Source organism: Entamoeba dispar, genomic scaffold (genome assembly GCF_000209125.1).
Source record: "Entamoeba dispar SAW760 scf_1105229459701 genomic scaffold, whole genome shotgun sequence".
Taxonomy (NCBI): Eukaryota; Evosea; order Mastigamoebida; family Endamoebidae; genus Entamoeba; species Entamoeba dispar.
Genome location: NW_001853824.1, coordinates 299309 through 323502, shown reverse-complemented (window position 1 = coordinate 323502; position 24194 = coordinate 299309). Strand labels below are relative to the sequence as shown.

Sequence of the window (24194 nt, the reverse complement as noted above, 5' to 3'; positions counted from 1 at the left end):
CATTGTTTTTTATTACCTCTTCTTTCATAGTACCATTTTTATTAAGGATTTACTTATTCTATACTATTCTTATTTCTGTATTGATTATTTTCACCTTTTAAATAAATTTTCCTTATTCTTGTTTCTTCTTTCTATAAATACATTTAAAGATTATATCCTAAAATGTTCACATAATTTGTTCTGTTAACCTCAAAATGAGTTGTAGTCAAAAATAAATGAATTAAGAATAACTCTGTGAAATCACCATTTCCTTTCTTCTCTGTACCCAATATTTCCATTCCCTCTTCGCTCAAACCGATCACTACGTTCATTTGGTCTATAGTCATCTCTACGATCACTTGATTTATAGTCATCTCTACGATCACTTAATTTATAATCATCTCTACGATCACTCGGTCTATAATCATCTCTATAATCACTTGTTCTGTAATCGTCCCTACGGTCACTTGCTCTGTAATCGTCTCTGTATTCATTTAGTTTAAAGTCATCTCTACGGTCACTCTGTCTATAATCGTCTCTACGGTCGCTCGATCTATAATCATCTCTACGATCACTTGACCTATAATCATCTTTGTGGTCACTCTGTCTATAATCATCTCTACGATCACTTGCTCTGTAATCATCTCTATGGTCACTAAGTCTATAATCATCTTTATGATCACTAAGTTTATAATCATCTCTACGTTCAAAGTGATCGTTTCTATAATCTTTTCTATCTACTTTTCGTTCGTATCTACTAGTTCTATATCCTGCCTTTCTGTAATCATCATCCCTTCTATCCAAAAGATGGTCTCGACGTTCCCCTCTACGATCATCAGTTCGACAGGCAACTTCTCTTCTTTCAAAAGGAGAATAACCTCTGTCTCTTCTTATAGGACTTTCATTTCTTCTTTTATCTTCACCACGTCTTCTTTCAATAGTGCCTCCTAACCTCTTTGGTTTAAATGACTCTTCTGTTCTTCCTTTTTCCATTTCAACAACAATTATTTTTTCTTCAATTCTCATTCCATTTGCTCTTCTACATGCCCTTTCTGCTTCACTTCGATGATTATATTCAACAAATGCATATCCTTTATTTATACCTTTTAAATCTTTTATTATCACAATTTTTTTTATTTCACCATATTCACCAAACAGTTGTTGTAATATTGACTCATCAGTTTTCTTTGGTAAACGAAGAACAACAATAGTTCTGTTTGGGTTATCAGTTGCTTTTAAATTATGCGTAGGATCCCCTATATTAATAAGTATTTCAATTAAGCTTTAATTGAATGACGAACAAACTAATTCTTTTCAAGAATGATATCAGGCTTTCAACCACTTCATAAAATGAAAAGTGGTTGTTGTTCTGAACCTTATAAATTAAATTAGTAAACAAAAAACAAACAAGTTTGAATTTGAGTACGAAGTGATCGAGTTTTTTCTTCTTTCATTTTAAGAAATCTTAACTCACGTAATCCACTTTTAGTCCAAGTTGGTGCAAATGAATCAGCACCCTCAGTCTTTTTTTCATTATTCGGTTCTATTTGATCAAACATTGTTAAATACGATGAAACCCCTGAATAATTTGGGAACCAGTGTTTCTCTATTGGTGGTAGAAATCTTATAGGTTCATCAGGAACAAATAATGCAGCAAAATTCTTGGGTAATAAACAAACCATATCCTTTTGTTTTTTTTAAAGTTTTTTATTTTTTTTCATTAAACTATATTATAACTATTTAAAACCATTTTATTAATTAGTAGTTCTCTTTAAGAATAACAAAAATTCAAATTAGAAGAAGTTTCGTTTTTGTTTATCAATGGAAGGTTGATATTCATCAAGTAATTGTTGTAAACGAGCTGCAATAGCCTCACTTTTTGTTTTTGATTCTTTTGAAAGGCCTAATACAAAAACAGCTGACCTCAACGCACGAATATATTTATAATCAGATAACTTACAAGAAGTTAAAAACATTTTTCGTGCTTCTTTTACTGCATTTAACTGAAGAGCAATTTCACCAGCAAATTGCCACATATAAAAATTAGATGGTTCCATCATTACAACTTCTTGCATAATATCAAATGCATCGTTGTATCTAATTTCTGTACAATACAATTCAGCTAATTGAACAAAGGCTTGTGTTTCCATATAAATTTCATTATACTTTTGTAATAAAGATATTGCCTCTTCATTATTTCCTTGTTGAATTCTGAGGGCAATTAATCGTTGAATTGCCTCTTTGTTAATTGGGTCTTTCTTAAGTATTTCAGTAATAGTAATTTCAATATTTTCAATATTTCCACTTTTTTCTGCAATGATGACCTTATCCATTGGTTTGCCCTTTTATTTGATTTTTTTTTTTTCTTTCTAAAAAGAATGAAAAACAAAATTTATCATCTTTTTTATAACAACAAAATTTCAAATAACATTTTTCTACTCTTTGGATATTTTTTTAAATATTTATAAATAAAAGGAAATATACTTTTGCAATTATCACTGAAAAAACATATTCAATCAATAAGAAAGTAGTAAATAAGACTAGTATTTCATTTAATATATACATTTATCAATATATCTCTTTTACTATAATTATATTTGTTTATAAATTATTTTCATAGATACTGTTTCTGTTTTATCAAAATAATCGTTTATTTCATAAACTCTTGTTTAAAAAGTTTGTTTTATTAAGACTTAAGAATAATAAAGTTTTTAATCCTTCACAGTTACTAATTATGTTTATTGATATTTTATATTCTAAGAAATTACTAAGAATAATAGTAACTAATATTTATGTAAAAAAAATTCTTTTTGTATGAAAATCATGATGGATTATATTTCAATCTCAGAATAAATAAAAAAATACAAATAATTAACTATGAGTAAGATATGAAACTCTTTTTATTTTTATATTAATTTTTCATGTATTTTTATAAAAATATATTTTTAATTTTTATATCAGAGTTGTTTAATTTTAGTGTAAGGTATTGGACTTGCATAATATTCTAATATGATAGATGAAATTAAATCAAGTAATTATTCTGCTCATTCATTTTTGTGTATTTATATTACTTGAATTATGTTATTATGTTTTTGATTCTAAAGAATAAATATGCATAAAAATATGTAATTATTATTTATAATCTTTTATTATAAAAATTTTATTCTAAGTTTGATTCTTTCTTCATAATCAGAGCATACCTTTCGTTTATGACTAGAAAAAAAAGAAATAAAAATGAAAGAAAAATTTAATTAGTAAGTTTTCCTTCCTGTAGTTTAATGATTAAATTCTCACAAGCATCTTCAAGAATATCAATGACTCTATGAAAACCAATTTCTCCACCATAGTAAGGATCAGGAACTTCAGTTGTTTTAATAGTAGTACAAAAATCAACCATTTTAAATATTTTTTGTTTGTATTGTTCAGGACATCTATCAAGTAACTCGTAATAATTGTCATTATCCATTGCAAAGATATAATCAAAGTTTTTAAAATCAGAAGAAACAACAGGACGTGAAATTGAATCAACTTGATATCCTCTTGACTTTCCTACTTTTCTCATTCGAGAATCAGCTTGTTGTCCTTCATGATATGAACATGTTCCTGCAGAGTCACATGTATATTTTTCAGTTAGGTGATGGTTTTGAATCACTTTTTTCATAACAGCCTCTGCAGCAGGAGAACGACAAATATTGCCTAAACAAACAAACAACAATTTCATGTGAAGAGTTTAGTCCAAATAAAAAGAAAAACCCTTCTTATAGGAAACAATATGAGACAAAAATGAAAAAAAAAAGTGAAATTCAAGGAGACAAATAGATTTACTGTGAATAATCCTTGATAATATCATTTAATTTAGATACTATCACATCAAATCGTGGACGTTTACTTTGGTCTTGATCCCAACACTTTTCTATTAATTCAGCAATACCATTTGGGAATTGTTTATCTAATGGAAGTCTTTCACCACTTACTACTTTTTGTTGAATTTGTGCATTAGATAAATCACCATATGGTATTTCATTTGTAAAGATATGATACATTGTCATTCCAAATGAAAACACATCAATAGGGAGTCCATGTTCTTTTAATTCCATTACTTCTGGTGCCATATATTGGTATGTTCCTGGTGATTTTTTAATCAATTCTCCTTTCTTTAATTTATAAATTGTAGTTAAATCATGTAATTTAACTGTACATTTTCCTTCATTTGTAATATCATGATGTACAATTCTTAATTTACTTGGTTTAACATTACGATGAATAATGTTATGTTGTGAAAGATAAAGAAGAGCATTAGCACAATCACTACAACATCTTAATAAGAATGGAACAGCCATTTTTTCTTTTTCCATTAAACTTTGAAGATCAGTAACTGTATCTCCATCAAGTAGAATAGTGGATGAAGATAATACAATTCCTGCCATACCAAGAATTGCTGGATGATGAATATCTCTATAAACACTTTGAATAAATTCATAATCTTGTTTTTCAAATTCATCTTTTACATTATATTTGAATGCAACAACACTTTCATTTTTTACCATAGATAATACTCCATTGATCATTCCAACTCTAAATTGTTCATCATCTGATGATTTTACCAAATCTTTTTCATTATAAGCTGGAACAACACCTTCTAATTGGAAACGAAGTGCTCGTTGAATACTTTCACCTCCCATTAATGATTTTTTCTTTAAAGAAAATTGAACTTGACCAGTTAATCCCATTGTAGCATAATGACGAAATACTAATGTAATTTTTATTTGAATTCGTTCTCCTTTTTTAATAGTAAACTTACTTTCATCAACACTTAATTCATATTTTGGTGATTCGCCAGTTGTCACTGTTAATTTATAAGTACTATCTGTGTTATTATAAAAACCAATAGTTTCACTTAATGGAATTCCTTGAATAGCATAATTACTTCCAAATGTAAGCTTTTCAATTTTCTAATATGGTGTAAATATCAAATACGTTTTGAATTTTTTTATGAACGTAAAGGTAATTAAAGTATAAAATAAAAATTAATTTCATATAGTAATTTCTAGGATATTGTAATATTTACTAATTAATGAAATTATTTAAATGAAAGAAACAAACAGGTTCAAGGGTAAGAGGAAATTCAGCATCGAAGTTTGTAGAAATAGAAGCAGAAAGTTGCTGTCCTTTTGATGACATGATATATTCAGTTTTCAGTTTCAATTTTTAGAGGTATAAAAACATATTAAAACCATAAAAGAGCTATAATAAAACTAAAAATAATTATAATTACTACAAAATATTTGAGAAAACTTAAAAAGTGAAATTGCTTTCATTTAGTTTAATTTGAGATACAATAGTGAAAAACTAGATGAAATTTTATCATAATTTATAAGTTTCTCATTGAGTGAAAAAGAATTGATTTAAAATTTCTTTAACAGAAAATAAATTCATTAAAACTTTAAAATAAATAGATTTTATATTAAGAACTAAGACAATAATCTAATACATTCATCATTTTTATTTAATTGTAAACCAAAAGAATTATAGGTAACATTTAATTCTCTTCTATATCACTATCTGAATCAAAACTAGTTGTTTCATATGAGTTGGTATAATAAAAATCTTCACTAAGATTACTAAGCTCTCTATCACGAATACTAAAAGACTCAAGAAGTTCATTAATTTCTTCACAATTATCCAATGTTGTTTCTGAATCATCTTCTAATAGTTGTAAAGCAGAAAATACAGAACAATCTTCCATCATAACAGCGTATACATTTTCATTACTTGACTTATATTTTTCACCAATAATTAATACAATTCTTAATACTTTAATCATCCAATGTAAGAAAGTATTTTTAATTTCTTTTGTTTTATGTTTTAAACGAAGTAATGAATCAAATGCAGTACATATTTCTGGTGTTCTCATAATACGAGCTATATACTCTTCACGTACAACAACAATTGTGTTAATAAGACAATACCCACAATCTACATTATATATTCTATCAGTACTATTTATGATTTCATTAACTAAAACTTTTATGTATTTCTTATCTACAAATAATTCTGCTGGAGATGAATCTTTTCCACCAAGTATATTTGATAAACACCATGTAGCTGTTTGTTTTATTTCATTATCTCCTTCTATTATAATCGCATTCCATACATCTAATACTCCTTGTTTAACAAAATAATTAATTGGTATATCAGTTACACCACATGCTACACCAATTCCATTAAGTGCTTCTTTAACAACTTCACTATTTCTTTCTTTTAATCCAATAACTAATAAAGGAGCAACTTGACTTAATATTTTTTCACAAATAGTTTCATCAGAAAGAAGACGTGAAAAACAAATAAATATTTCAGATATAATAGTTCCATCATTTGTAGCAAGACATGACAACAAATAATCAAAACATGGTTTATATAAATCAAAATTAATTTTTGGAGAAAGAAATGAAAAGTTGTTAAATAACCAAATTAAGTATTTGTTTTGTGGTACTAGTCCATTTTGTATCATTGGAAGAAGAACAGGCATTGATAAATTAAATACATCATCTCTTGCCATAATATTACTACAAACAAGGTTACAATAAATCCAACAAATACTTTGAAAGTATTGTTGATTATTAAGATAAGGTAATAAAACTTGAATAATATTTAATGCTAGTAATTTGTCTGTTCCAGTATCATCTCCAGTAATATAAATAAGAATATTAAGTATATCATTAGTAGGTTGATTTGGTATTGTTATTTGAATATATTCAATAAGTTTATTTATTACTCCATTTGTAAATAATTCTTTAACAACTTCACTGAATTTATCTGGTATACGAGAACTCTTTTTTACAATACTTTTAATTAAGTGAATTGCATTAAATACTATTTCTGGTGTTGGTGATAACACTTGTGTACAAAGTTCATGTAATTGAGGTGGATTAACGTTTTGTTCTTCATGTTCATCTTCTGATTTTATAGACCTTCTATTATTAAGCATTTTATTTCTTCTCTCATTTCTTTTCTTTAACAGGCTAGAGCTTCTTAATGCACATTGATCAGTTATTGAATCATTTCCTTTTCTAAACATTAGGTTAAGTGAATATCACTAGTTCTCTTTCTTTTTTCTTTCTTTAAAAATTATGTTATTTATTTTTTGTTATTTATTTTTCAAAAAGGAAAACTAAAAATATTAAAAAATTTTAATAATGAGATCTTTCTAAATAAAGAACAAATGAATTAAAAATTTTAGAAAAGAATATATACCTCATATTGAAAATTTATTATACACACCAGCTAATCTATTTTTAAGAAATCTTATTTGTTGATTCTTATATTGAATATTATTAATTACCTCTAACTGATATCGAATAATAATATTATTTGAAAGTATTTGTTCCATATTATTTCCGTATTGATATAAAGACTGAAGAAATGATAATTCACATGTTAATGACCATCCGTAATTAGAAAAATTATTAATTTCTGATTTAGAATATTCAGTTCCATATTGTTCAATTCTTTTAATAGTTTCTTCAAGTTTATTAAAGAATTTTATACAATAAGATAAATCACTTTGTGGAAATTTGATTGTAATTTTATTCAAAAGTGTTATTAATAGACTATTTGAGATAATACAATTATTAAATGGTATTTTATGAATATTAATTCCATGATATGAAATACATTTAACAACTTGTTTTGAATAATTATAAATTAATAATTTTGTATCTTTTGATTTAGTTAATTTTATAATATTATTTGATAACCATTTAATAATCTCTTTTACATCATTACTAGAACTAATTAAATCAATTTCTTCTATTGAAACTAAAGTAGTAGTATCACTAGACTTATCTGAATATTCAAAGTTATTAGATTCATTTTGTGTTGTATCATCTTCTTTTACTAAATGATTTATAGGTATTTTTAATTTTTTTTTATAATATCTACTAATTCTTTTCTGATTAAACGTACTTCTTTCAATTGAACTTGTTACTTTTAATGATTTAATAATTTGTGTTAATGGAATTTCATGTATATCCATAACTGTTTCATTTCCATAATCTAAATCAAATGTTGTTTGAAAATATTCTTGTTTGACATATTCACTATAAAAGAGTTGTGATTCTTCATGTTGTGTGTGTGATTTTTTGACTGATTTATTTAAATTCTTTTTTAAAAAGAATTCTAATAATCCAGGATATGGTTGTTGTGAAATTTCTTTGTGATTTAATAAAAGAGATCTTTGTTTTTTTGAACATTTACCTGTTTCTAAATTTTGAATTGGCTTTCTTTCTGTTTCTTGCATTGGTAGAGGTTCTTGGTTAGAAAATAAGTTTTCTGTTTTTTGTGATATAGGTTTCATAATTACTAGTTCTTTAAATTTTTACTTCTTTTTTTTATTTTTACTCATTCTTTAAATAACAAAATATTTCTAAATAAAATTATCAAACAATATTTTTTGGAACTAAAAACAGAAAATTCATCACCAAATAAGATCTCTTTTTCTTTTTTTATTGTTATTCATAAAAAGAAAACAAGATTAAATCTTAATATGAAGAACTAAAAATTAATTTAAATACAAGTCTTATCATGGCTGGAAAGTATGTTATTTTTTTCTTTTTATATTTGTTAATTTCTATCATTATTTATTTATATTAACTGTCGATGGTTAACATATAGGAAAGGAAAGTCATTATCTACACAACCAGGAATGTTTGGTGTTGGAACTGCTGCAGGAATTCCAGTGTTTGTTAATTTTTACTATCAAATAACTGTGTTAATATTTATTCTATAGAACACCATATTTTGTTATGTTCCTTTCAATTGGACTTATTGCTGTCGTTATAGTTGGACATATTGTTGCACATATGTTTAGAGGAGATTCTAATCCAACAACGAATTAATTTTCGATTGCTATTTTAATTCAATTCTAAAAAACATTTGTTTTCTTTATTAAAAAAAAATGCTTTACTTGTAAATAACAAAATGTTGTTTCTATCATTTAATTATTGTGGAGCATACATTTTAATTGTTTTATCTACACACCCTGTAAAAAATCTTAATCCTGTTTGATCAAATGTACTACATAATATTCCTTTTTCTCCTTCTAATGAACCAGGTTGTGGAATATTGTGTAGTGTTTGTGTTATTGTGTTTAAATTAAAAACAGTTATTACACCATTATTTGATGATGAAATAATTGTTCCATCTTGATTGCGTTTGATTGTATTAATAATATCATTTGGTTTATATAAATTTTCAACAAATTCACCTTTGTCCCATAATTTGATTGAATCAAAACTTGCACTAACCATATTTTCTTTATCCCACACTTCTACACAACGAACTCCTTTTGTGTGTTGAGTTAGTGTTTTCATGCATTTACCAGCAATGATATCCCACATTCTAATTGTACTATCTGCAGATGAACTAATAAGGTGTGGCGATTCTTCCCTCATCTTCAAATCATAAATTGTTGATGTGTGTCCTTCAAGAACATCAACTGATTGTTTTGTCCTAATGTCCCACAACCTTACAACAGAATCTCTTCCACCTGATCCTATAACATCTATTGTTGGGTGCATGTCAACAACTTCAATTCCAGATAAATGACCATGGAAATGTTTGACAACTTTATTTGATTCTAAATCCCAACACTTAATTGTTTTGTCATCACCAGCAGAAAATAAGTATGGGTGTCTGGGAGAAACTTTCAGTGATTTCACAGCTCCAATATGGCCTGTTAATGTCAGTCGTTGTTCACCTCGGATCATACCAAATATTTTGATCGTTTCATCATGTGAACCTGTACAAAACCATTGATTCGATGGGTCAAAACAAATTGATGAAACCCAACCTTTATGACTACAAATTACTCGTTTTAGTTTCCATTGAATCACATCTGTTGTTTTCTGTTCTTTGCTGTCTTTCTTAACTAACATATACTTTGAACAATATAGATTTTTTTTTTTTATAAATATTTGTTATTTCTTAAGCAACTATCATTTTTTTATCATTTATATCTTGATAAATTTGACTAACAACATCCATCGATTTAATCTACAATTTCATTTACTATGACAAAGTGGAAGGAAGAAAATAGGGAATAAAGTTTGTAAATATACTTTCATTTTAACGTTTAATTTTCATTGAGTGAAAAAGGTTATAATTATTTAAATTACAAGGAACAAGTATTGTTTTTCTAAATTAAAATAGGAATATAATAAAGAAGAATTTTAAAAATGACATACAAAAGAATAAGTTAAAGAGTAATAACACAAATTATCAAATTATAGACATTGTTTATATTTCTGATATGTTAGTATTTTATTTATAAAGATTAAATTTATGATATTTGTTATGTATTAATGAGTTGAAATAATTAAAGTTAGTTAATCGAATATTGATTTTGTTCAAAATTTATTCAATTTCTTTTCAATGTCTCATTTTTCTTTATCTAATTTGAGTATTTATTTTATGATTCAGAACTATCTTATTAAATTAACATAAAGATTATTATTCTCTTTATAGTGAATTAATGATTTGTTATTATACAAACTAAATTAGATTATACAATGATTTTTATTAATAAATGTTTCATCATGGATTATCTTTAAATGAGAAATATAGATTGAACATAATAATATTAGTAAAAATGTATTTTAATTGAATAAACATTACCAACAAGATGAATTCCAATATGTAATTCTAATGACCAATGAATTAGTCATAAATAGTTTTTATCATCTGTTTTATGTCTTTGAATATTCACTGTTCTTTAATACAATAAACCAATAAAACAACTTAACAAAATAAAACAACCGTATTAACAAAACAATTATAATTCATTTAATCAACTAACTACATACCTCAATTCATTTTGTGCTCATGACTTTAATTTCTTTCCAATTATGAGAATAAAATGAAATTCAACCAACAACCATTCTTAATAAAAACAATCAACTAGTTTAAAAAAATAGGTTATGCCATTATAATCCCTTCTTCTATTCATCTCTTTAAATAAAATTATAAGAAGAGTTTTAAAAGTTTTTGTACAATTGTTCCGAATCTTTATAAAAAGAGTGTCAATTTCAATAAATCCAAAAATAGGTCACTTTATAGAAGAATAAAGAAAATAAATGAAAACTTCAGAATGAGACAAACCAAGAATTTTTCAAGAATAAAAAACTACAAATAAAAATATTTAGAGATTTGCCAATCAATCATAAAATAATAAAGTAAAGTATTTTCGTTTACAAGTCAAAATCTAAAATTAAAAAAAAGAAAATAATTAAAAAAAAAATAAAAAATAGTCGTAAAAAGAAAAGAAAAGATAATAATCAAAAAATACGAATTAAAAAAAAAAAAAAAATATAAAGAGAATTGAAGTAAAAATTAGGGGAATATAAGAGAATTAATTCTAGAAGAAAAGTCAAAAGAAGTAGTTGATTTTAAGCATTGATTTTTATAGAATGAAATAAATAAGAAGAAAACTAAATATATTATTGTCACTCATTACCAATGCAACAGCTACTCACCTTTGAAAATGAAAGAAAGTGTATTGATGTAAAAAGATGTGTAGCGAAAGTATCTCAATCATCATCAGATGTAGTGAGTGGCAGTCAAGATTTAATCAAATCTGACTATCAAAAATTAATTAATTTTGCTAAAGAAAAAGAAAACGAAATGAAAGAAAAGAAATTAAAAAACACATGTTTACCACAGAGAAGAATTGTAAAATTAACACAATCGAATTTAAAATTAAAAAATCTTATGGGAGTTACTCGTTCAATGCTTAACCATAGAATTGATCTTTGGAAGCAAGAAGCTAACAAAGACGCTTTCATACCATATCCTTTTGTTATGTAAATTATTCAAAATTACTTAAATATTTTTCTTATTTGTTTTAAAAAAGGTTTTATAAAATCTTTTTTGTTTTTTTAAGAAATTGTTTTAAAAAGTAAGTTTAAAAGAAAGAAGTAAAAACATATTATTTTCTAGTTAATATTTATGTTTTTACTTTTTAATATTCAAAAGTAAATATCAAACAACTGTTTGAATATACAAAAGTAATATTTTAATAGGAAGAGTAAAATACAAATCTTTAATAACAACAAAAAAGTTAAATTAAATGAAAACTAAAAACAAGAAATTGTTAAAGAACAAGTCAAAATGAGATGCAGTACTATAGCCGATCCTAAAGAAAGTGCTCATAGAAAACATATTGTGGATGAAATTTATGCTACAGAAGAGTCTTATGTTAATTCATTAGAACAATGTATTACTTCATATCAACAACCATTACTAGCTGATAACCCACCAGTCATAGATGGAAGTGATGTTATGACAATGTTTTTACACTTTCAAGAAATTATTGCAGTTAATTCAATGTTGATGGAAAAATTAAAAGAATTTAAAAAACGAGGAACATTGTATACTAATACTGGAGGTGCTTTTATTAAATTTGTTCCATTCCTTAAGTCATACACACAATATGCAACAAATCAAGATAATTGTCTTCAGGTTTTAAAAAGACTTGACCATGATCCAAGATGTGCTAAAAGACTTGAAGAATTAAGAATTAACATTAAAACAACAAATCAACTTGATTTAAGAAGTTATCTTATTATGCCAGTTCAACGATTACCTCGATATGTTTTATTATTTACTGATTTAATTAAACATACTCCTGAAAAGTTTCCAGATTATTCAAGGCTAATTAAAGTTTCATCAGAAATTCAAAAAGTTACAGTGCTGGTTAACCAATTCATTGTACAGGGTGAGAAATTAAGAAAATTAGTTGAAATATCAAATACTATCGATTTCCCAGGAGGGGATCTTACTGTTGGAAGAAAATTAATTAGAGATGGTATTTTAAATAAACAATGTCGTAAAGCCCCAAAACCAAGATATTTTGTTCTTTGTACTGATATCTTGTTTTATACTCTACCAAAAAAAAGAGAGGTTAATGTTATTGTTAAGCTTGTTGAAGCTGATCTTAGAGATAATGATTCATTAAGGTTTGATATATTCTCCCCTGAAAAATCGTTTAGCATTATTGCTGCTAATGAACAAGAGAAAAGTGATTGGGTAAAAGATTTAAAAGATGCTATTGATAAATGTAAATCTAATTCTGTTCTATTAAAAACACCTAGAGATAGGAAAACAGAACATAAGTTAGTGATGAGACCAGTATTTGTTCCAGATGATCAAGTCAAAGAATGTATGTCTTGTAAAAAGGAATTTGGTGTTGTAAGAAGAAAACATCATTGTAGATTTTGTGGAAGTTGTATTTGTTCTGATTGTAGTAGAAATAAAGTAAAGAATGGAAATAGTTATGAACGAACATGTGATAGTTGTTTCAAGAAAATGTGTATTGAAAATAAAGATATTATTAGTACACAAGAAGAGTCAGATTCTATTGGAAGTGAATTAAGTCCAAGAAGTCCACGAATGTCTAAATCTGAAAAGAAAGAAAAACAAGATAAAAAGAAAGGAAAAAAGAGTGATAGTGATGATAATGATTATTCTCAACAAACAAAAATTGTATCTACCCCAATTATTTCTACTAATCAAGAAAATAATAGATCACCACAATCAGTAAAAAGTTTAAAGGCAATGTGGGAGGCTCAAGCAACTCAATAAATATATTTTAAATTCATCTTTTTTAATTTTTTTAATCTTATAACTTAAAAAGAATAGAATTAAAGGACTTCTCTCTATAATTATTGAGAGATATTTATTTAGTATTTTTAATAGTCAATTTTTGTTCAATTTTCTTGTTTATAAATAATTGTTTTTACACTCTTTTTTTTGATTAAAATACATTTTAGTTTGAGTTTATTTGAGTTTATGTTTATTTTAAATAAAAGCATTACTTCTTTTTCAAAAATATATGGAATTTATCTTGAACATGATAGAATTACGTCTATGTTTAAGGAGTTATAGTTAAATTATAGTCTTATTCTTGATAATTTTGTTTGTTAGAAAAAGTTAACAGAAGGTTATTAACAGAAATTCAATAGTTATTATTCCTAATTCCAAGTCTTTGTGATGTTAATTTTTGTATTGTAAAAGGTGTTTGAGCTATAACTCGTTTTGAGTCAAAATACACTGGAAGAGGACTCTTTATTTTAAAGTTGATAGAACTTCCTTGTGTTATTTTAATTGGTACTTGTAATAATTTTAATGAATGAGTAAAATGAGATATATCTGTAAATCCAATTACCTCAAAGATTCCATCATTCACTTCAGAATCTTGGAATCCAAAAATATAATCATCATCTGTTACATTCCAGAGGGGGATACCACAAAATGTTGATAAATTTAAAATCATTAATATTGATATTTTTGGTAATTGAACAATAACATTATCTACTTGAATATCAAGTATATTACTTAGTGGTTGTGTTAGTGTTGATGTTGAAAATGGATAAGTTAATAGTTTAACTGAATTGTATACAACACTAGAAAATGTTAATGGTGGTAGTCCATCAAGTCCAATACAAAGAAATTTCATAAAAGAAAGTTGGTCTGTCCCCCAAATATCATAATCAATAGAAAAAGAATTAGGTATTTTAGATAAAAACTTATATGTGAAAGAAACTAAATCTCGATTCCAATCACAATAAAGACTTAAGTCGTTATCTAATCCACAAGGAGTTATTATCATTTTTCTTTCTATTTTTTCCATACTAAAAAGATTTAATAATTCATTCAATTCACTATTATCCAATGAAATAACAAGAACACATTGCTGATAATGTTTTATGTATAAACATAAATTTTCTAAATCATATTGTAAGTCAAATACTTGTTCTGGTGAAAGTAATTGTCTACTCTCATTTAATAAATTAATATTAAACTGATTATAAACTTTTGTAGAAGATACAATGATAATAGGATATCGAAGTGGTTCAGATAATACATTATATAGTGTTAGTGTTGGAATGCATGGTAACATTTTATTCAAACAAGTTGAATGAACAACTTTTTGACAACAAACACATTTAAAATCTTTTAATACAAATAAACTACCTACATTTTTGTTACAAACACAACACATACCATTACAATTACCTTTAACTAGCCAATGATCTACTGCATGTAATGGTTTACATCCACACCTAATTAAACTAATACACTCTTCGTGTAATTTAATACCACAAATGGAACATAAACAACATTTAAATTGAGGTGGGATTATTTTTCTACAAACAACACAATAACTTACCCAGTTATATCTATTATAAGACAATAAATGTGCATTAATCTTTTTTGCATTTTGGTCATAATCTTCTACTATTGGATAAATTTTATTTTCAAGACATGGTTCATTACATAAATCAATACAAAATTGATGGATTGTCATTCCACATTGAGCACAATACATTCCCTTTGAGAATAGTTTATTTCCACATATCTCACACCAACCTTTTCCACCATTAAAGAATTGATGTTTCATTTCTTTAAATGTTATGTTATTATAAATCTTTTTTAGTTTTTTTAGATAAAAAAATTTTTTGGTGGAAATTTCCAACGAAAAAAGAACCATAACAGGAAGAAGTTGAAAGAAGAAAATGAGGAGTTAAATATCCACAAAATTCATGAGGAAATTGCTAATTCGTTCAATATTTTCTTTAATAATTACTGAACTTGTTGGATGTCTCAAAATCAATCTAGAGAAGAAATCACATACTGTTTGCAATGTAATTGTCTTATTATTTATTGATTCAACGATTTGACGAATAAGAACAGTAATATAGAAGAATAAACTATAGTTTTCATTTGGTAATGAGTTGATTACAGCATAAGCATCAACTTTTGTTTTACATGTTGTGACATCATAAAATCTACTTGATGGAATTAAGGAATCTGGTAAAGCCATTAAGAAATAAGAAAGACCTTGTAACATTGCAGAAGCTGATTTGGTAGTGTACCTACTATTAGTATTAATTGAATGAAGAACTTCTCTTACAGTTGCTTCAGTTGGATGTTGAATAAGTGTATCAGCTTTAATCTCAGAAATAATATCAGAACCAAGTCTCCAAAGTTCTTTTGGGATTTGTTGATTTATTAATCCTGTAGTAATTGACCCTTCAACAAATTGATAAGGATCTTTCATTGAAGTTACTGTCTTAAGGTCTTTACCAAAGATTGAATCAACTATATCAATTTTACTTGTAATGAAATGAATGCCACCATAGGCAAATGATAAAGAAAAGACATCAATAATAGTCTTTTTACATACAATCATAGCTTGTTCTGGTTGGATAAATAAAGTAACTTTAACGTTTTGTTCTTCTCCAGGTTGTAATAAACCGTCTTGAGGGTTAATAACATAATATGTTGGACAAACCAATTTACTATCAGGACGTTGAGAGAATTCAAATCTAGTAGGATATTCTCCAATATTTTTAATTTTAATTATTTGGTGATAAGTTTGAGATAATTCAACTTGTTCGTAATGAAGTTCCATCTTATCAATTTCTACATGAGGTGTTAATTTTTTTTCTATATAATCCGTCATTTTCCATATCTTAAAATTAACTTCTTCTAATTTGTCTGGAAGAGTTTTTGAAGGGTATAATGTAAAACAACATGAAACTGGTTTATGATCACTTAATAACAAATTATGACTAGTATAATTACATACCTCATATGGATATGCATTTTGTGTTCTACATAACACTCTATCACACCATGCAGGTATTCTATCATCAATATATTCATCTTTTCCACAAATAATTTTAAAAGTTGGAATAAAATGAATTGGTGCTTCTTTAAACCCATAAAAAACAATTCCTTTTGCTTTAGAAGTGTTTAATTGATCTTTTGCATAAAGTGTATCTAATTCTCCTTTATACATAAGATCTCTTACAACAGAATCTTCCATCTCAATACGATAATTTAAATCCCCCATCCAAATAATATAATCATGATCAACAATTTTACATTTTTTAAATTTCAATTCTTCCCAAATCATTTTCCAATGTCCATTTCGTTTATCTAGAAATTGTTGATGTGCAGCTAAATGACTATTCACAAAACAAAATCGTGTCTCATTCATATCAAATCGAATAGCAACTCCTCCTTTATTTGCTAATCCCATTTTACCAACAGCATGCCATGAAGTTTCTATGTTTTTCATTAAAGGAACAATTTCTGGTTTAGCAAACATAAATATAACAATGCCACATAATTGTTCCATCTTTACAAAATGATAATTTCCTTTTTTCTTTAATGTTTCAAATAAGTTATTCTTCCATATCGTTCCTTTTTCTGTAATTCCTCTTCCTGCTACAATACCTGTTGCACTCATATCAAGTTCTTGTACAGAGGCTACTACGATATCACTATCAAAATCAACAATAAGCCATGGCTCAAGATAATTTGGTTCAAATATATTTTGATCAATATTATATGTATGACAAGATACTTTTAATGGAATAGAATCTCTATATTCATTACTAAATTTTTCTAGTTGGTGATACTTCCAATCTTCTGGATTATTTAGATAAAGTAATACCTCCTCCTTTGTTATTTGATCCTCATAACTTTTATATTTTTCTTCTATCTCATTTAATCTATCAATACTTTGTTGGATAGATGCTTCTCTAAATTCTATATCCTCTTCATTTACTTGTACATTATTTTCATCAGGTACGATAGTTGAATCTTTTGGTTCTGTTTTTGGTTTGACAATTTCTCTTACAAATATTTTCTTAAATGTAATAATAGATTCTTGACTTTCAACAACATCTTCATTCATTTCTCGTTTATTGTTGTTAAATAATAAACTAACGACACTGTCATTCATAATGTCATTAACTTCTTCGTATTTTTCAATTGGACAAGTCACATGATCGATAACTTCTACCATCTTGAAATTTTATTTTTCATCTTAGATCTTTTTTTTAATTTTTTCTTTGAGAAAAAAAGAAACTATAAAATATAATTCTTTTATTAATAAAGAATAGAAAACGTTGAATTAGTTAATCACTTGCCTTTTTCACAGCAACAGAACATTTAGAGGAACAGGCATTACATTTAATGAAATTAATTCTGTTTTCTTTAATTAATTCAGTGTCAAGTGATTTGCATTCAGGACATTGAACAAATTGGCTGACATATTTAATAAGGATATTTTCTAATTGATGTGGTTGTAGTTTTGCTTTAATAGTAAATCCTCCTTTAGCATCAATAGAACCAATAGTCATTAATTCTTCTAATACAAACACTTTGATATCTTCTGGAGTTCTATGTAATCTTTTACAAATATCGCAGAAATTTTCCCAAATTACACGCTTTGAACCTTCTCTTACAACCTTAATTTGAGGTAGTTCGATTTCTTGTTTCGATGAATTCTGAGAGATATTACATTGTGCAAAGATACGATCCAATAACTATATTTAATTAATATTTTTATTTTTTAATTCTTTCTTTAAAAAGAAACAAACTTCGTCATATGTATAAAGCCCTTCATTCTTTTCATTTTCTGTGTTTTTAGATTTAGGTTTTGATTTAACTTTAACAGAAGTAAAGTCAGGAAGTTCTTTTAAAGCCTTTTTTGTTTTTTTAACTTTCTTAACTTTTTTGACCTTTTTTTCAGTTGTTGGGGTTTCTTCAATAGGTTTATTCTCTTCTTCACTCATCTTTTGTTAATTTCAGATTTCATTTTTTTTCTTATTAATTTTATTACACTTCTTTTTCTATCTTCCTAAAATGAAATTATAAGAATTAATTAAATTATAGTTTATTTAAAATAAAATCAAATGAGTCATTAAAAAGTCAAAGGATTTGGAGCTGGTGTAAAGATTCATGTACTTCATTAATAAGAACATCAATTGAACAATTTAATCTACTTGCAATTACACTATAAACACACTGTAAATCTGTAAAATGAGTTTCATCATTGTCAGTTTCTATAAGTAATCTTTTATTTTCAAATGCAAGTTTGAGAGAAGTATTAATTTTAATATTGTTATTGTTTAATACAACTCTTCCAAATGATAACCAACAATTCATAGATATTAATTTTTTTGCAACTTCATATGAACTATTAAACCCATGATAAATCCAGTGTTGGTTAATCCATTTCTTTTTTAATATAATAATTTCATTTACCATATTAACACAATGTATATAAACTGGTAGATTATAATGTTGATTTAATTCAATTTGTTTCAAGAACCATTTCTTTTGAGTACTAACTGAGTTAGATGTTAATTTATTATCCAATCCACATTCTCCAATTGCAATTATTTGATTTTGTTTCACTAATTGTTCGAGTATTTGAAGTTGTTTTTGACAAAGATTTTCATCTCCACAATACCAAGGATGTATTCCAAAACTAGTAAGTTGTCTATAAAAAGAATCAGAAGTACCATTTTCATGGAGATTTAAAACACATTTATACCTGGAAGGTAAATGACAGTGACAGTCAATCATTATTTTCTTAACAAAAATAATTACGTTTGAGTTTCTTAAAATATAAATATGAAAAAATTGGTAAAATAAACTGAAAATATTTATCTTTTAATGAACTTAGCAAAGGAGTTCAAAGTCGCTGTGATTGGTGATCTTGGAGTTGGAAAAACATCTTTATTAATGACACAAAAAATTCAAAGTTATGAAGAAAAATTTGGGAATGGAGAAATAAATTATTCTTTTGAATTTGAGATAAATAAATTACCTATTTTACTAAAGGTGTGGGAAGTAGATTGTAGTGAGAGTTATGATGAATTTAGACCATTAAGTTATCGAGATACAGATTGTTTTGTAATTGTCTTTTCTTATATAGATAAAGATTCATTAGTTCATGCTGAACGGAAGTGGTTACGTGAAGTAAAAAATAATGTTACAGATCCAATAGTAGTTTTTGTAATGACTAAGGTTGATTTGAAAAGTGATCAAAATCTAGAAGATATAACAACTGAAAAGAAAATTGTAACAGAAGATTTATTAGAGTCATTTAAATTAAGATCTGAATCTCATTTTCTTTACGAATGTTCAGCAAAACAAGTTGGTGATGTTAGACTTCTTTGGAATAAAATAGCTGAAATTATCTGTGACTCTAAAAAAACAAAAAGAAAAAGAAAATTATCAACTTCAGAAAAAATTAAAAGCCTTTTTATTTAAATCTATTTTGTGTTGTGTTATTTTTAATTTGTGTTATAGATGAAATCTCAACAAAATACTTTTCTTTCAGAAATGTCTTTTCAAGTGGAATGATCTTCTTCAATTAAAAAAATTAGTATCTGAATCAATAAAAAACTATAAATCTGAAAAAGAAATTACAAGATTTAGTAGTAAAATTGGAAGCAGAAAACAAAGAAAAAGCAGTTAATAGTGAAAGAAAGTGTCAAGGTTAAAACTAAGTAGCAATTATCAAAAAAAAAGAACTATAATAAAACTATCAAAAAACAATATGAATTTTTTTTGAAAGATATATTAGGAAAAAAAATCACTATTAAAAAGAGTTTCATCTAAAAAATTTATAAAAATATGGCACCAAGAAGTGTAGTTCTTTATCTTAAATTATTTGCTGCCAGTTGTTGTCAAATGGGAATTCAATTCTCCTATTCTGCAATTTTTGGATTGAGTGGACCATTATTTGGAACTCAATTTCAAATGAGTGGTACAGGAGTGAATATTATATTTATGGTTATTGGTCCAATGATTGGATTTTTCGTTCAACCTATTTTTGGTGCTATTGGAGATAAATGTACATTTAAATTCGGAAGAAGAAGAATTTTCTTAGTTGTTGGTGCAATTATTGATGTACTTGGATTATGTGTTATTGCTGCATCAACCTTTATAGATCAAGGTATGAATGATGGTTCAGAAGAAACAACATTTAGTGATCATTTAGTTGGTACATTCTTAGCATTATTTGGATTATTTGTAGCTTTCTTTGGTGTAAATATTATGCAAGCACCATCTCGTGCTATTGTCAGTGATATTTTTGATGCAGAAAATCAACAAGATGCTAATCTTATGATTAATGCATGTTCTGGATTTGCTTCAATTGCTTGTTATGGTATTTCTGCTGGAACAGTTGGATCATCAAGCACATTCCTTATTATGTTTGCATTATGTGCTGTTGTTGTACTTATTTCCACAATTCCAACAGTTCTTTTCTCTAAAGAAGAACGATATATTCCTGAAGAAGGAAAGAAACTTAATATTTTTGCACCATTTATTGATTTATTCCATGCTATTAAAATGATTAGATTAGATATTGTTTTTATTTTATTAGCACTTATGTTTGGTTGGTTTGCTTTCCAACCATTTAATACAAACTTTACTAATTATATGTCTAAATCTGTTTATCCAAATGGTCCAAATGATGATGGTCTTAGAATGGGTCTTATTATTTTGTGTGTTTTTGCTATATTCCAATGTTTGTCAGTATTTATATTCCCTGTTATTTCAAGCACTATCGGAGAAGTTACTACATTCCTTCTTTTCCAAGTCCTTGCTGGTATTTCTTATAGCATGTTATGTGCTCTCTATTACACCTTCCCATCTAATTACCAAGATGATAACTCAAAACCTCAATTTATTTCCTCATTAACACTTGGATTTTTATCAGCAATCTTCCCTGCTATGGCATTTGTACAAACTAATTCTCTTCCTTATTCTATGCTCAAAAAGGTTGTTCCAGAAGATAGGTTTGGTGCTTTCATTGGTTTAGCTAATTGCGCTGTAGTTTTTGCTCAATTCCTTTCATCCGGTATTAGTGCTCTTCTTCAATTAGCTTGGGATGATTATCTTCTTCCAATTATTGTCTCAGCTGTATCAAGTTTCCTTGCTGCTGGTATCTCAGTAGTTTTGTACTGTGTTAAGACAAGTGAGGAAAGAGATGTACTTCTTAAACAAGCTAATTAATTTGATACACTTTCTTTTTGTGTTATATTTCCAAAAATACTTTTAATTAATAACCAAAAAATTGTATGTAGAGTTAATAAAAGCTATTCTTTACCATGATTTTTACCTTATCATATAAAGATATAACTATCTTACATGGGTTTAACACAAAAGGTTCACCATCTGTTTGTGCTGGTTTCTTTTCTGTAAGTTCTAATTCAATAACCTTACCCTGTGCAATTTTAACAGGTTTTTGCATTCCAGACATAATTAATGGAATTTCAATCACAGACTTAAATCCAACTACTTCAACTAATCCATCCCCAAAATTGCTATCTTTTAATCCTCCAATAGATTCATTTGGAGTAACTCTATCCCAAAATCTAACTCCTCCTCCGTAAGTTACTAAATTTAAAAAGACTAATCCTTGCATTGGTTCTAGTTTTATTCTTTTTCCATCTACGGTTAATGCAATAACTTTATCAATATTTCCAGAATCCTCTGTTAGTGCTTGTGGTGAGCTAAATACGTATTGAATTTTATTTATTACTCTAGAATTGAAAGCATCAGGATTAGCTTCTCTTCTTAAATGGAAGTTTAAGGCAATGCCAGCATCTAATCCAATAGAGAAATAATTATTAAATATTAATTTTCTTGTTTCTCCAGCAATTTCTGAATGAATAGATACTTGCCATCGATCTAATTTTTGAACTAATGCCTGGGATATATTCCTAAGTAGATCCTCAATATTTTCTCCATTATATCCACCTCCCCATCCAGTGCAATGTGAAAGATCATTACCAGTACCTAAAGGAATAACGAAAATCTTTGGTTTTAACTCAGCTTTTCTTAGTTCATTCATGACCCATCCAACTGTACCATCACCACCACAAACTACAGCAATGAAGTCATCACCATATGGCTTAATATATTCAAAAGTTGATCCAAATCCTTGAAACACATCACAAACTTGAGGAACTGAAAACATACATTGAGTCTCTTTCAGAATTTGTTCACCAAGTAAATTACCACTTTTTCTATTAACAAAGAAGATCATTGGCTCTTTATCAAATCGTTTAATCGCTTTGAAATGAAATTCATTATCCATTTCTGTAACAGAAGGAGAAAGAATATATTTGCCTAATACCCCATGATAACAAAAAGCAGGGGCCTGTTGAATGCATTGAGGATGAACAAACATTCCACAATAACAACACCTAAAATCAGTTAAAGCTAAGTTACTTCCTACTGACTTTTTACAAACATAACATGAGTGAGTTGTTAATCCATTTGAATTACAATTTCCTGGAACAAACCAATGATATTCTTTGTTGGACGGTAATGCAACTGGTCTACATAGATGGGTTAATCCTTGAATACATTTAGAATGTACATAACATCCACATATTCTACATTTTAATACACTTAAGGCAGATGAAACAATAGAACTTCTACATACAGTGCAAAATGTTGGAGATACTCTCACTGTCTTTTCAAGAATATGTTGTCCATTTGTACAATGATTTTGTATTTCTTCTAATGAACTAGATTGAGATTGATTTTGTTGTAAAAAACATGGTAAATAACAATATCCAGTACAGTCTTCATGAATTAATAAACTACAAGTTTCACATTTTACTACTCTACTGAATGGAGTAATACTTGAACCACAAACATCACAACAAGAAGCAATTGAGGAAGTTATTTGAAATTTATGTGCATTGACATGAAGGTTACAAAGAATAAAATCATTGACAGGAATGGTTCGTGGCGTTTGGCTCATTATTGTCTTTGGATATGGAAATAAAAGTTCTAAAAGTAATATTATTAAATAAAATGATTTTAAAAGTATTGAAGAATGAAAACAAAAAATAAAAAACATTTTAGAAGAGGATTAACACACAAAAAAAAAAAATAAAATGTTTCATATTTTTTTAAATATTTGTTATTCTGTGAAACATTTTTGTTTTAAATATCACAAAGAGTATTAATTTAGGAATCATTATTCTCAAAGCATTAATTCTTTATGAAACCAATCGATTTCTGGAAGTGATGAAGCTTTATGTTTTATATTTATTTAGTGTAGAATGAAACTTATCTCCTGTTTTGGGAACAAAGTCCCATAATATATTTTTAGAAATAATGAATAAAATTGAATATTTTTTTGAACACCTCATCTTCCTACGACACCTAGAATTTCTTTTTTTATAACAAACAAATCTATTGAACAAAATCCCGAAAAATAGCTTTAAAAAAAAAAGGGAAAAGAGTTATTTTTGTAGAAAAGGGAAGAATAAAAATAGAACCAGAAGATTTGAAAGAGAATTTATGTAATATGCATAGTAATAACC

At 26.7% G+C, this 24194-nt stretch overlaps 16 protein-coding genes across 16 annotated transcripts, besides 28 other annotated features; 4 read left to right on the top strand and 12 right to left on the bottom strand.

Annotated features, from left to right (window-relative positions):
* Positions 1-240: 240 nt before the first annotated feature.
* EDI_093780 (U1 small nuclear ribonucleoprotein 70 kDa, putative) lies at positions 241-1661 on the bottom strand (the record flags this gene model as incomplete). The annotated part of the gene is made up of 2 exons (XM_001736281.1): positions 241-1235; positions 1388-1661. 2 exons carry the CDS (start codon positions 1659-1661, stop codon positions 241-243), a joined length of 1269 nt encoding a protein of 422 aa, XP_001736333.1.
* A 9-nt stretch (positions 1662-1670) lies between these two features.
* Positions 1671-1740: a sequence feature (AT_rich).
* Positions 1741-1772: 32 nt separating this feature from the next.
* Positions 1773-2312, bottom strand: EDI_093770 (uncharacterized protein; the record flags this gene model as incomplete). The annotated part of the gene is made up of 1 exon (XM_001736280.1): positions 1773-2312. The coding sequence occupies one exon, from the start codon at positions 2310-2312 to the stop codon at positions 1773-1775; it is 540 nt and encodes a 179-aa protein (XP_001736332.1).
* Positions 2313-2425: 113 nt separating this feature from the next.
* Positions 2426-2453: a sequence feature (AT_rich).
* Positions 2454-2529: 76 nt separating this feature from the next.
* Positions 2530-2594: a sequence feature (AT_rich).
* A 282-nt stretch (positions 2595-2876) lies between these two features.
* Positions 2877-2937: a sequence feature (AT_rich).
* A 157-nt stretch (positions 2938-3094) lies between these two features.
* Positions 3095-3144: a sequence feature (AT_rich).
* Positions 3145-3226: 82 nt separating this feature from the next.
* EDI_093760 (low molecular weight protein-tyrosine-phosphatase, putative) lies at positions 3227-3700 on the bottom strand (the record flags this gene model as incomplete). The annotated part of the gene is made up of 1 exon (XM_001736279.1): positions 3227-3700. The coding sequence occupies one exon, from the start codon at positions 3698-3700 to the stop codon at positions 3227-3229; it is 474 nt and encodes a 157-aa protein (XP_001736331.1).
* Positions 3701-3800: 100 nt separating this feature from the next.
* Positions 3801-5160, bottom strand: EDI_093750 (Ephrin type-A receptor 4A, putative; the record flags this gene model as incomplete). Its single annotated transcript, XM_001736278.1, has 2 exons — positions 3801-4931; positions 5083-5160. 2 exons carry the CDS (start codon positions 5158-5160, stop codon positions 3801-3803), a joined length of 1209 nt encoding a protein of 402 aa, XP_001736330.1.
* Positions 4985-5013: a sequence feature (AT_rich).
* Positions 5161-5224: 64 nt separating the features above from the next.
* Positions 5225-5253: a sequence feature (AT_rich).
* Positions 5254-5402: 149 nt separating this feature from the next.
* Positions 5403-5447: a sequence feature (AT_rich).
* Positions 5448-5518: 71 nt separating this feature from the next.
* Positions 5519-7057, bottom strand: EDI_093740 (uncharacterized protein; the record flags this gene model as incomplete). The annotated part of the gene is made up of 1 exon (XM_001736277.1): positions 5519-7057. One exon carries the CDS (start codon positions 7055-7057, stop codon positions 5519-5521), a length of 1539 nt encoding a protein of 512 aa, XP_001736329.1.
* Positions 7058-7099: 42 nt separating this feature from the next.
* Positions 7100-7177: a sequence feature (AT_rich).
* Positions 7178-7234: 57 nt separating this feature from the next.
* EDI_093730 (uncharacterized protein) lies at positions 7235-8335 on the bottom strand (the record flags this gene model as incomplete). Its single annotated transcript, XM_001736276.1, has 1 exon — positions 7235-8335. One exon carries the CDS (start codon positions 8333-8335, stop codon positions 7235-7237), a length of 1101 nt encoding a protein of 366 aa, XP_001736328.1.
* Positions 7672-7730: a sequence feature (AT_rich).
* Positions 7892-7916: a sequence feature (AT_rich).
* A 12-nt stretch (positions 8336-8347) lies between the features above and the next one.
* Positions 8348-8433: a sequence feature (AT_rich).
* Positions 8434-8578: 145 nt separating this feature from the next.
* Positions 8579-8631: a sequence feature (AT_rich).
* A 347-nt stretch (positions 8632-8978) lies between these two features.
* Positions 8979-9914, bottom strand: EDI_093720 (pre-mRNA-splicing factor PRP46, putative; the record flags this gene model as incomplete). Its single annotated transcript, XM_001736275.1, has 1 exon — positions 8979-9914. One exon carries the CDS (start codon positions 9912-9914, stop codon positions 8979-8981), a length of 936 nt encoding a protein of 311 aa, XP_001736327.1.
* An 18-nt stretch (positions 9915-9932) lies between these two features.
* Positions 9933-9955: a sequence feature (AT_rich).
* Positions 9956-11240: 1285 nt separating this feature from the next.
* Positions 11241-11368: a microsatellite.
* Positions 11369-11493: 125 nt separating this feature from the next.
* Positions 11494-11841, top strand: EDI_093710 (uncharacterized protein; the record flags this gene model as incomplete). The annotated part of the gene is made up of 1 exon (XM_001736274.1): positions 11494-11841. The coding sequence occupies one exon, from the start codon at positions 11494-11496 to the stop codon at positions 11839-11841; it is 348 nt and encodes a 115-aa protein (XP_001736326.1).
* Positions 11839-12003: a sequence feature (AT_rich).
* A 141-nt stretch (positions 12004-12144) lies between these two features.
* On the top strand, positions 12145-13617 carry EDI_093700 (Rho/RAC guanine nucleotide exchange factor, putative; the record flags this gene model as incomplete). Its single annotated transcript, XM_001736273.1, has 1 exon — positions 12145-13617. One exon carries the CDS (start codon positions 12145-12147, stop codon positions 13615-13617), a length of 1473 nt encoding a protein of 490 aa, XP_001736325.1.
* Positions 13440-13477: a microsatellite.
* Positions 13613-13668: a sequence feature (AT_rich).
* Positions 13669-13990: 322 nt separating this feature from the next.
* On the bottom strand, positions 13991-15436 carry EDI_093690 (uncharacterized protein; the record flags this gene model as incomplete). Its single annotated transcript, XM_001736272.1, has 1 exon — positions 13991-15436. One exon carries the CDS (start codon positions 15434-15436, stop codon positions 13991-13993), a length of 1446 nt encoding a protein of 481 aa, XP_001736324.1.
* Positions 14816-14836: a sequence feature (AT_rich).
* Positions 15437-15452: 16 nt separating the features above from the next.
* Positions 15453-15496: a sequence feature (AT_rich).
* Positions 15497-15559: 63 nt separating this feature from the next.
* On the bottom strand, positions 15560-17854 carry EDI_093680 (synaptojanin, putative; the record flags this gene model as incomplete). The annotated part of the gene is made up of 1 exon (XM_001736271.1): positions 15560-17854. One exon carries the CDS (start codon positions 17852-17854, stop codon positions 15560-15562), a length of 2295 nt encoding a protein of 764 aa, XP_001736323.1.
* Positions 16382-16404: a sequence feature (AT_rich).
* A 63-nt stretch (positions 17855-17917) lies between the features above and the next one.
* Positions 17918-17945: a sequence feature (AT_rich).
* Positions 17946-17966: 21 nt separating this feature from the next.
* On the bottom strand, positions 17967-18626 carry EDI_093670 (eukaryotic translation initiation factor 2 subunit beta, putative; the record flags this gene model as incomplete). The annotated part of the gene is made up of 2 exons (XM_001736270.1): positions 17967-18377; positions 18432-18626. 2 exons carry the CDS (start codon positions 18624-18626, stop codon positions 17967-17969), a joined length of 606 nt encoding a protein of 201 aa, XP_001736322.1.
* Positions 18379-18409: a sequence feature (AT_rich).
* A 73-nt stretch (positions 18627-18699) lies between the features above and the next one.
* Positions 18700-18743: a sequence feature (AT_rich).
* A 19-nt stretch (positions 18744-18762) lies between these two features.
* EDI_093660 (uncharacterized protein) lies at positions 18763-19422 on the bottom strand (the record flags this gene model as incomplete). The annotated part of the gene is made up of 1 exon (XM_001736269.1): positions 18763-19422. One exon carries the CDS (start codon positions 19420-19422, stop codon positions 18763-18765), a length of 660 nt encoding a protein of 219 aa, XP_001736321.1.
* Positions 19423-19512: 90 nt separating this feature from the next.
* On the top strand, positions 19513-20112 carry EDI_093650 (uncharacterized protein; the record flags this gene model as incomplete). Its single annotated transcript, XM_001736268.1, has 1 exon — positions 19513-20112. The coding sequence occupies one exon, from the start codon at positions 19513-19515 to the stop codon at positions 20110-20112; it is 600 nt and encodes a 199-aa protein (XP_001736320.1).
* Positions 20113-20478: 366 nt separating this feature from the next.
* On the top strand, positions 20479-21864 carry EDI_093640 (sucrose transport protein, putative; the record flags this gene model as incomplete). Its single annotated transcript, XM_001736267.1, has 1 exon — positions 20479-21864. The coding sequence occupies one exon, from the start codon at positions 20479-20481 to the stop codon at positions 21862-21864; it is 1386 nt and encodes a 461-aa protein (XP_001736319.1).
* Positions 21865-21937: 73 nt separating this feature from the next.
* On the bottom strand, positions 21938-23626 carry EDI_093630 (diacylglycerol kinase, theta, putative; the record flags this gene model as incomplete). Its single annotated transcript, XM_001736266.1, has 1 exon — positions 21938-23626. One exon carries the CDS (start codon positions 23624-23626, stop codon positions 21938-21940), a length of 1689 nt encoding a protein of 562 aa, XP_001736318.1.
* Positions 22473-22496: a sequence feature (AT_rich).
* A 36-nt stretch (positions 23627-23662) lies between the features above and the next one.
* Positions 23663-23691: a sequence feature (AT_rich).
* A 55-nt stretch (positions 23692-23746) lies between these two features.
* Positions 23747-23787: a sequence feature (AT_rich).
* Positions 23788-23965: 178 nt separating this feature from the next.
* Positions 23966-24009: a sequence feature (AT_rich).
* Positions 24010-24194: the final 185 nt, after the last annotated feature.